The sequence below is a fragment of the Corvus moneduloides genome, chromosome 6, assembly GCF_009650955.1.
Source record: "Corvus moneduloides isolate bCorMon1 chromosome 6, bCorMon1.pri, whole genome shotgun sequence".
In the NCBI taxonomy this organism is placed as follows: domain Eukaryota; kingdom Metazoa; phylum Chordata; class Aves; order Passeriformes; family Corvidae; genus Corvus; species Corvus moneduloides.
Genome location: NC_045481.1, coordinates 54,167,434 through 54,178,523, shown reverse-complemented (window position 1 = coordinate 54,178,523; position 11,090 = coordinate 54,167,434). Strand labels below are relative to the sequence as shown.

The following is an 11,090-nucleotide window of genomic DNA, read 5'->3' as shown; positions in this document are numbered from 1 at the left end:
CACACAGGCAAGCCCTGGAGGCACGATCAGTTCTGGAGCATGACTACAGACTGCAGTCAATCCACAACATTTGATACTCTCGCTTTCATTGGATAAGTATTTAAAATAATTTTAGAATGTTAATTAACACGTGCCTCATTGTTTCTAATACTGGATATGCTGGTTACATTTCTGTCTCGAGACTGTCAAAAGAAAATGATCTCATATAGTACAAAAGTCCCTATTTAATAGCAATGGAAAAGATTCATCATGTGCCTTCTCTCAAATCAGTGAGATTTCATATTGAGAGGAATTTGCCTTTATGTGTTTTCAAAAGTACTGTGAAATATGAGGTGAAGAGAGGAAAGCAGCATGGGTATCCTGAACTAAATTGTGAGTTACTGATCCTGCCCCTGATACTGAAGCTAATTCTGGATGTTCTCAGATAAAGCGTGTCCCTGTGGAGGTGGGGGAAGCGACGACCGGATGGATACGGGGCTCGCTGCTGTGGATGCGAGCAACCATTCGGTATTCCCAGTCCAGCCTCGGCGGCAGCGGGCACGCCAAGAGGCTCAAAGCCAAACGCATCGCAGCAGTGCGTGGTCGCAGGGAGCCGAGAGCTCCGCTGAGCCCAAGGCACGGCCCCGGTTTCACCGCTCAGGCAAATGGACGCCTCCGGGTGCGAGCGGCGACACCGCTGCTCTCCCAGCCCCGCCGCCCAGCGAACGGCAGCCTCTCCCGGCTGGGGATCCTTCGCAGGCAGCCCGGGGAGCGGCAGGAGGGCGGGAAGGAGGGAGGCGCCGGCCCGGCCCCCGCCCCGGCGGCAGCGCGGCGGAGGGGCCCCGGCGCGGCCCCGTGTGCGAGCGAGGAGCAGGTGGGTCCCGCCGCACGCCCGCCCCGCCGGCCCGGCGCTGGGAGCGGCCCCCGCGCCGGCGCCGCTCCCCATTGGAGCCGGGCGCTGCCAGTCGGCGGGGGGCGAGTCCCGCTCCCCGGCAGCCTGCTCCCCAGGGCTGAGGCTGGAGCCGCGGCCGGTTGCGATGGGAAGCGGCGTCGGAGGGAAGAAAGTTTGCCGCGCTCGGGCACTGGGCTGCCGGCGTCCGTGATGCCCGGGGCGGGGGGCGGTGCCTGAAGGCAGCGGGCAGCCGGGCGGCTGGCACGCCTCGCTGTCTGCTGTCGGCACTGCCATCGCAAAGTTTCAGCTATTTTCATGTACTCAAAGCCAGGATTCTAATTATCAGCCCTCCCCGCCCCCACCTCTCCTTCTAGGTAGGCGACAAGTATTTTTTATTCTGTGGATTAGAGAACTTTTTGCATGGAAATTTACTGACTTCGGAGTGGTCTCCGTTTCGGGGAAAGGGGGGAAAAGGATTTCTTTTCATCGCAGATTATTTTTGTTTTCTGGATCACAGGATTTTTGGAGCTATATGGAGGGATCTCAGGATGGTGTGCACCAGGAAAACCAAAACTTTAGTGTCCACTTGCGTGATTTTGAGTGGAATGACTAACATCGTCTGCCTGTTGTACGTGGGCTGGGTGACCAACTACATTGCCAGTGTTTATGTGAAAGTGCAGGAGCCGATCTCAGAAAAAAAGTTAGAAGAAGACAAAGGGGACACTTTAAGGATTATAGAAAGGCTGGACCATTTGGAGAATGTCATCAAGCAGCACATCCAAGGTACCACCTCACCCCCGCTTGCTCGCCCTCCTCTCCCCTCTCCGCCCGCCGCTTGCCGTGTGCAGCCTCCATCCCCTCCTCTGTGTCGGCCGTGTGTGCGTGTGTCTGTCGCGTCTGTGGCGATCGGCTGAGCCATCGCCAGCCCGGAAGAGCCGGCGCTGCGCGGGGCGTGCGGGATCGCCGGGGGAGCCCTCCCGGAGCCCGACCGGGGAGCGGCGGAGGCGGGGGGGACCTGCGGGAGCCGCCCCCACCCGCGGGGCTCGGCCTGGGGCTGGAACAAACCTCAGCTCCCTGCCTGCCTCCGCCTTCCTCAAGTAGGGGTGCGCGGGGAGGGCTCGGCGCCAAGACCCGCTTCCCGTCGTGCTGTTGTTGTATTTTTTTTCTTTTTTTTTAATTTCTATTTGTTATTTTTCAAAACGGGCTGCTGCGAGTGGAATTCTTGTTCTCTTCCCCCTTTAAGCCTGACTCTGCTAATCCGTGCTGAGTCTCTGTGTTCCTTGGGGTGATGAAGCTTTTCCCTTAGTGCTGCTGTATTGCCGGGAGCCTCTTGGGATTATAACTGGGGCAATCTCTTTGTGTAATGCCTTTTAATTTGATCTCCTTTTAATGGGTGCTTTGGGAGAAGGGTTGAAGTGGGCAAACAGTGGGAGAGAATAAGATTATTTCCTGTGAGTTTGGGATTTTACATGACTTTTGCTTTACTGAGGGATCTTTAGTGTCTTCCTTTATATTTTCATCATCTGCATGGCATTATAGTGTCACTCTCTCAGCCTGCCAAGTGAATTGGATGGTAAGGAGGCTTGAGGGTAGGTGAGAGCCTGTACAAAATCTAGAGGGACCATCTTTCTCTGCTTCTGCATAACCAACCTCCACTGAATGCTCAAACCCCAGTTAGTCTCTCCTAAATCTGAAAAAGAAGAGTAGACCATGTGGTGAAGGACACCTATCACCAGTGCAAAAAATCTTGCTCACTTCCAGCTGTGACCAACTGGTCGTCTGGGAATATGAAGCCAGTGGAGAGAGCAGGGTGGGTAATCCCTTATGAGCTGGGGCTTCCCTGCTGGTCAATACACATGACTTTGTAGTGCTATTAAAACCCAGCTACTTTGCTTTGACTTGTGTTAATATCTTTTTAAATATGGCATATCATCATTCATTTTGTATATAGACTCTTTCTCAGGTAGTCTTGTCATCTTGCTTAAAGGAGTAAAATGCTGCTTTTTATAATGTTTTTTCCCCTTTCTTCCCTGGAGAATGGGTTATAGCAGCTTCTTTAAGTTTTAAGTTCTATCATGCAGACCTTAAGTTTTTCTTGATTCCTGAAATGGATTTTTAAAAGGAAATGTATTCTTGTCTGTGTGCCAGTGGAGTGCACTGTGGAAGCATATATGAAGGCAGGGATTTTTCAAAAGGCTCTGGCTAAGAGTGAGATACACAAAGTTAATTGTCTTCCCTTATGAGGCTGGAGCATAACTCCTTCAGGTTTGTTGGTCTGAAACTCAAACAGCCTTGTTTCTTTTCAAGGAAACTAACCACATTGGTGCCTTTGGTAAGTAGTCCTCAGAGGAGCAGAGGAAAGGTACACTTAAACCAGGAGAGAGTATAACATGGATTAGAGCAAAAGCTTTTTTTTTTTTTTTTTTTTTTTTTGGTGACTATCCATAAGCCAAACAAGATGGTTTTTTCCTTAAACAGTGCTCGTTTTAAAGTTGAAGAGGGTCTTTCAAAATTAACTAAGTGAACAGTTTGGTGATAAATACTAAAATAGTAGGGGTAAAAAAAAGCTTTACAAGCTTCTCATGCCTTATTGAAACTACTTAGTCTTAAAGAAATAAAATAAAAATCACAGATCCTTAGCTCAAAGTGGATTTTCTGTACTTTTATTTGCCAAATAATTATAATGGGGGTTCTCACAGAAATTCCCGTGGCAGATACTGCAGAATAGGATGTTACCTTAATCAGATTTTGCTTAGAATTATGAGATGCTGTGAATTCTGGGTCAGGGCACAAAACTCACTGGAGTTACTGAAAGAAATATCCCAAGCTTGATTGGGTTTGATTTGAACTTGAAGGTCAGCTTTAAGAAATTACACATTTGAGAGTTCTTGCCAGAAATTGAGTAAACCAGCTGCTGTAATGATTCTAGACATGGTTATAAGGGTTATCTGTAGCTTGCTAATAAACTTTTTCCTTGGACCACTTCTTTTTGGTGTTGGAGAGAGGTCTCAATAGCTCAGATGTTCTGCAGTGCTGAACAGGCATGAAATTAGCACGGGTAATAGAATTACATTCCATAGGCTATCCTGCAAATGCCAGAGAGCTTTAGCTGCTGCATTTTACACATGGGGTTGCGCTAATATTTCATTTTAATTTGCTTTCTCATTGAATTGTTTGATTAGATGCCATCTGGGAATTCCTTTAGCATATAAATTGCAATCTTGTAATATTTTATCAAGTGTCCTAGAAATGAGACGCGCCTTCATATAAAACCCCTTTTAAAGTATGTATTTTTAAAAAGACATTTTCATGGCAAGAAAAGTGTCAGACTGAAAAGAGACTTCCAGGTAAGAGAGGTTCAGAGGGAATCAAAGCCTGCATGCCTTGTGTTTGGAAAGAACGGTATGGACAGGGAAATCCCAGGCCACCGAAAGAAGAATCTTGCGGAGCTAAAGCTCAATGCTGAAACTTGAGCTGTCTGAAGCCTGGGAATCCTGAATTCTTGGCTTGTGGCCAGACACAGCTCACAACACGGTTTTGGTGAAATGACTTTACCTTTTTGCAATGATAACGACCTGCGGGATTTTCTGTGGCAGTGTGTTGTGGCATTGTGATGTTAATTACGTCTGAGTGCTCCCCAGCATTCAAGTACCAAGGAGATTCTCCTCCCCTCCAGCCCAAATCTTCAGTCGGAGGCACATGCTCCATGCTAGCGGGCAGCCCACTGAGAGAAACTTTTAGTTCCCACCTCCTTTTGAGTTTGCAAACAGGATGGTGTCTTTTTTGAGATTAATTGTGTGTATGTGTTTGAAAGAAACTGAGTAAAAGACCAGATGGGTAGCTTGATGCAAAGTGCAGCCCTTCCATGCCTGACAAAGGTGTGTGGCACATGGACTGTGTAGTAGCACTGAGCTTTATTCCCAGAAAGTATGCTTTAGAGGGCTAAGGTTAACGAGTGTCAAATGAGAGAAAAAACTGTGTTCTGTTGAGTTCCCAAGCACCAAACTGGCTCAAAAACCCCCAAACACTCTCACTTTACTAAAAACAATTCAAGAGTGCTTCAGACAGATCATGACTTATCCTTCATCTTAATAATGCATCATGCATTGGCTCTGACACCAAAAACTTGCCCTAAGTCATATGTGCAGTTGGAAGATCAGGTGAGTGGGCAGGCTGCTCTCAATCTGATACGTAGTTTGTATCAGTGACAATGTGAAAAAAACTAGCAAAAAGGGAGGAATGTATTGGTTTCTGTAGCCTCACTTTAGGCCATCATAGCCCATAGTTTCATTTTCCTTGAAAAGCTAAGCTGTGATTAAACCCATATCACTCAAAACACCTCTGCACATCATCCTGTCTTATTATGCAATGTCATTTTAGTATTTTTCAGCCTTCCTAGTTTTAATCAGATGATGTTTGTGTTCCAGAATTATCTTAAAAGATTATAGGCTATGAAATCTATGTCATGAACTTGCTTCTTGCCCCTGCCCCATTCTTCCTCTCAACCTCTTGGACCTAGACAGAATTACTAAACAGTTAAGACAAAGACTAGATCTAAATTGAAGTTGTAGCACACAGTTCATTTCTGGACTAGCTGAATTCTTAGTTGAGGTCGATGGATGGTTACTAAGACATCTGTGTCCAGCTGGGATTTTGGTCATCCATCCTTGCAACCTGCTGCATCCTGATCTTATCAGTGGAATATCAGACACTGTGTGGACTTGCTTGGGGAAATTTGTGAGAGAAGAGTTGTTTACATTATCTTTCATTCTCCTGCTTAGAATGATTTGCTGTGTGGATTTACTTGAGCTAATATTAGCTATCCCACAGTTGGATATCTGATCACCCTCTGTGGTCAGCTGGGGCACAGGGAGGTCTCCAGTGTGTGATTCACTCAGTACCTGTGTCAGGTGTTAGGGTGAATTTATTTGCTTTCAGAAACTGCGTATTTTGAGCTTGGGAGCTAGGTCAAGCCACATTCTTCATTTTAGCCTGGGAAAGGTTTGAGTAAGTAAATGTTGTGTTTGTTATTTACCCTTTATTTCTTGATCTCAAACAAAGAAGAATGTCTTCTGTCTTTTGCAGCCTGGCTAACTAACCCTAGCTGGGTTCTGTAAAGTCAGCTCAATAGGATTCAAATGGCCACTCCACCATGTCTCTTACTCCTGAGTTACTTTCCTTTTGGGAATAATTAATGACTAAATCCCCCCAGCTTATTTCCCTCAAGCTCAAAAGCAATTAGGCATGTTTATCACTCACTGCAGCGTATTTATTCTACTGAGAAACAAATGAGCACCAGGCAGCAGCCCTGGGAACACTCAGCTCTTGCTCCACTGCAGAGGGCTCTGTATTCCCTGTCTCTGTGCAAGCAGAGAGATCTGCTGTCCCAATGTAGCTAATTGCAATGGAAGCAACTCCTTGCAGATGTAAGACAGGCGGGATTAATCCCATTATTTTTTCTCTTTAGGCTGTGACTTCTCAAGTCATTCTAGATGGCTGCATGTCAGTGCAGATTAATTGGAATTTAACTTTCATGTTCTGCCATGCTTAGGGATGAGTGCACTAAAGAAACCTTAATACAGTTATTTCAACTGGAAGACTTAATTTGCTGTAAATTTTCAAGCAATACTGGAGGTGCAGGTATTTCAAGGACAATCTACTGAAGACTTAATGTTGTTGATTATGTTGACTACAACTCGATAGTATATTATTACTATTATTAAAATTAACCTTTTTGTGCTTTTAATATCTTTAGCTCCCTTCGAATTATATTCTTGGTGCCTCTTCCACTGAGGATTTACGTCACTGGGGTTAGGATGCAGTGGGCAAAACTGAGGAGTGGTAGTTTGGCCTTATTAAGGTAACTGGATTTCATTACTGGATATTGAATGATTCCTTTCCATGATTAAAGTTGTTTTCTTCAGAATGAGGTTTCTGGGTTTTTTTTTATTTTCCATTTTCCTGATTGCTCTGTTTCTTCAGGTGTATACAATGGGAATGGCATGACAGATTTATTTGAGATTGGGTCTTTTGAGAGAAAGAAGAAAAGTTTTATTTGGCTACTGAGTGAGAGTGAATGATAGCTTTGTAGTTGGGAAGGGAATTGACCTGGATTCCGTTTCCTTCAATCATGACAATTTCTGTAGTTCACATGAAAGTCTTCAACAGAAGGTTAAAAAAATGAATCAGGAGCAGAGCTGCGACTTCCATGCCCTCCACAACTTCCCTCATTGCTAAGCTAGAAAAGTTTGCCTTTTTCTCTGAAAAAGTTCATTTTTGTTGACATATGTTATCTCTGCACAATGGCACAGCCTCAGTGGAAGGAGGGGGGTTTTTAGTGCAGTGTTTGAGCAGATGATGTATGGGCTGAGCAGAGATGGAGAGAGCTGTTCTGCTTCAGGTCCTGCACTCAGTGCTTCATTTGTGCCACTCAGGTGTCACTTTGGGCAATGTTGCTTAGGCTGGCACAAGCAGCCTGCAGCTGTGCAGGAGTTCCAGCTGAGGTCTTTCCTGCCAGCTTGTTATGCCTACTTTAGTACTAACGAGTGATTTTTATCTGTATGACCAGAATAGAGGTAAATACATCTGAAATGAAACATAAAGCAAGACCTATGCACAGCTGCTGGGAATTGTGTGTAACGTGTGGGATCAGCTTGGTCCTGGGCTCTCGCTCTCTCATGGCATCTCGTGAGGCAGATTTTGCCTTTCTCCACCTGACATTGCTCCCTTGCCTGTGACAATACACAGAAGCAGTTTACTGAAATTCTGCGTTCAACAGAAAGGTCCTGTCATCAGTGTTACACTGTGGAAGTGTACATAAGCTGTGGTGAGATGGGATAGGCTGATATTACCCCTCTGGATGGTAGAGACATGATGTGTAAAGAAAATCTGTGGTGATTTAAAAAAGCTCAGATTTGGCTCAGATCTTGAGACAGCGGTGGCAGTTGTGAAGAGGGCTTAGGGCTTAGCTGCCTCCTGAGGGTGATGGGGGATCCTTGCTTGTCATTGGAACAGCCCAGGAACTCGATCATCAGCTATTAATGTATGGAGTGTGGAAAGGGACACAATGGGACATGAATCTTCTGTAGCTGGTTAATGGCTGTCCTCGTTTCTTGCGGCCATAAGATTATGTTGTCAGCCACACTTGGCCTGGAGATCAGACCCTGGGCACTGTGGTGTCTTAGGAGTGTCCCTGAGTCCAGAGCAGTGAAGGAATTTACTGGTCCACAATTAACAAAACTAATGAAGTTTAATTTCTGTCTAATGCAAAAGTGAAAACTACGTATTGTGAAAACTAACTTCATTCCTCTGAGGCAAATCCTTCTTCATTCATCTGCTGTATTGTTTTCCTTTAATCATCTCTGGAGGTATCTTTCTGTGCTGCCCTTGGCCTTCCAGTGCTCTCTGTAGCCTCTTGAGAAACTGCAGGGCTCCTTCATTTTAGTAACTTGATAAACAGCTCAGTAACAAGCTGTTGGATTAGTGTGGACAAATACTCTGGACAGACACTGAAATTCTCGGGTATGTGAAACTTAATGCTTTGACTTCATGCTGCTCTTATCTACACCTGAATCTATTCTCCAGTTGTGCAATGCAGGTGTGTTCTCTCTGCAACAACATTTTGTTCCTGTTTTCTCCACAAATTTTCCCTGCTCAACTGGTGTTTTGTAACTAAGGTGCTGTTTTTAACCTGATATCCTCCCGTTTTCTGAGGGAAAGGCAGAGATGTTTAGGAGCTGAAACCGTGATGGTCATTATTACAGCTCTCCAGCATCTCCTTTACTTGGCTTTGAAAATTAACAAACAAGAATATTCCAATTTCTGTTTTAGAATATGAAGGTGGAAGGTCCAAGCTGCTACTTTGAAGTGCTCTGCCTTTAAAATGTCAATTTGTCTTCTCAAGTCTGTGAGGGATTCTTACTATATTCGCTACTTAGATTGTGTTTTAAACACATGAGATTTTTAAAATGTCTTATTTCTATGACAACAGCGCTGTGGCAGCTGGCAGGAATCCCAGCTGTCCTGTGATCAGTGCCATATGAATGTGTAGTGCAGCCCCTGACGCGGAGACCTTCATTTCCATGGATGAGGTCTGCAGGAGCAGGGCAGAGGAGGGGGATAGAGAGAACTGATACGGCCCCATTTTTAGAGACTGTTAGTGGCAGCTTTGACTGGCTGCTGGAGTTGCTCACAAGAATCAGACCCAAGGTCCCTTCTCTCACAGGAAGAGCCCAGGGAGTGTGTGAGTCCTGCAGCAGCCAAGTGGTGGTGGGGTGCAGCAGCCACATCTGTTGTCCACTGACACAAATTTGAGGCTGACATGAACCCTGAAGTATGAGATTAGAGAGCTCTCCCAACATGCATGTTATAATTAGCACATCCTAAATACCACATAATTGCCTAAATCTCTGCTTGTATACTGAAAATTCAGGAGCTCAGTGACCTTCTGTTAGTAATGTCAGTAGGGGTGTGGAAATCCTGTTGTAGTTTTGGTTTTGACATTTCCTATCTCCTAAATCAAGGACTGTATTTTAAATGTGAATGTTTGAATTTTCCTTTTATTAGAGCTGTCACAGGTGATCTCTGAGAATATAGGATTTCTGTAAGCAGCTTTCTGAAGAGTATAAGAAAAAGTATTTCTGGGGTTTTTTTTCTTCATAGATAAATGATCATTCTAGTCTTCATTTTAGGGAGATAATATAGATTTTTAGACTTCCTCATATGTAATCTGAATCTAGCTAAAGATCTCTTTCATGAATCATCCAACTAATGCAGAGAATTACCTGTCCCTGCTTTCATGGTGGATTCAAATTCCTTTGAAGCTTTTCTTTCTGCGTCAAGTCATGACTTGCCAGAGGCTTTGCAAGAAGATTTGGCATGCTGGAGGTAAAAGTAAAACTGTCAGATAAACTTTTCAAGCACTGCAGACTCAGTGAGTCTGTACTCATCCATTACAGGATTATCATTGCAATGAAATTATGGTTGGAGAAAACGTCTTTTGGGATTTCTCTGTGCACAGAATAAAAAGGGCTTGCAGAACTGAGCACAGAATCATTTTTAAAATAACATTGTTGTATGTATTTTTCTTTCTCTGAGGTATTTATAATTTTGCCAGCTGTATATGGAATGATCATATTATGTCAGCCTTTCCCTCTTCTACTTGTGCTAACAGGAATATTTTAAGTTGTTCAAGCAAAGGGTGTGGGAGTAGTATGCTGTAATTTCTGTGGAATTTCTGATTAGAAAACGTGTTCACATTTAACAGTTTGGAGGATGAGGAGGGTCAAGGAGGAGAAAAATACAGCAAAAGCTACAGTCTGCACAAGAATACCTGAATGTTTTATCTTTTTTTAGCTGATATGAAATTGCAGTTATTGAGTGGAAACTATGGAGTCTCCACTGGTGTTAGTGAACTGGTGCTAGTGAGTTTCCATGGAGTGGAAAGAGGCGATGCACCATTTTTGATTCTCTTCTGAAAGCCTTTTGCTTTCCTGTCGCATCAAAACCAGTTTCACATCTGGTAGATTGCTACAAATATTTGCTTGTTAATTAACCCCAAATCTAGCATTCAAAAACTGAAGACTTCAATCTATTTGATTTAGTTTATATGGATCTTTTAAAACATGTGTAGCACCTTTAATGAAGTAAGAAATAATTTTTTTGCATACAGTCAGACTATCATAAGCAAAATACTGGGCCTGGAACCAAAATTGTGATGCTCTTGGTCTCCAATATTATAATTGTGTGTTGTTGTTGTTTTGATCCTGGTTTTTTAGAGTTAGAACTCTGTGACTTTACGACATGATGTCAGCCATAAAGGATTATGACATCATTAAACTTAGATGTAACTAAATGAGGTATTTCAAGCTTCTGTTTAGCTAATGTTTTCATGTGCCTGTAAAGCTGTACAAGTTTAAACTTAATTTAAAACTGTTAGACATAAACCAAACTAACCAACAATAAAAAAAACCCAAACACAAGTTCCAAAGGGATGTGTAAAGCTGTACAGAATGGCAAGAAGACTGGTGAATTTAGGCACTAAAAGCAGCAAGAGCAGAAAAAGCTGTAACAAAGTGGCAACAGCAGACTCATGTTTGGATACATCGCTCCCACTTGCTGCCATTGTAACAGGAATGCTTTTGGTATAGAAATAGTTAAATCCCATTGATTTATTGTTATACTTCCTAAAAGTGCAATTCCATCGACACACGAGTTTTCA

At 43.8% G+C, this 11,090-nt stretch overlaps 1 protein-coding gene across 3 annotated transcripts in view; it reads left to right on the top strand.

Annotated features, from left to right (window-relative positions):
* Nucleotides 1–790: 790 nt before the first annotated feature.
* The window catches only part of GALNT18 (polypeptide N-acetylgalactosaminyltransferase 18), a 209,147-nt gene continuing 198,847 nt past the window's right edge, over nucleotides 791–11,090 (top strand). Inside the window, exons 1-2 of one of the 3 annotated variants that reach the window (XM_032112176.1) lie at nucleotides 791–853; nucleotides 1,389–1,654. In XM_032112176.1, coding sequence (XP_031968067.1) covers nucleotides 1,420–1,654 — 235 coding nt within the window. In that variant the 5' untranslated portion in view covers nucleotides 791–853; nucleotides 1,389–1,419. Of the gene's footprint in view, nucleotides 854–939; nucleotides 1,246–1,388; nucleotides 1,655–11,090 lie in introns of those variants that run through there. The other 2 variants (XM_032112175.1, XM_032112177.1) reach the window with 2 other exon arrangements.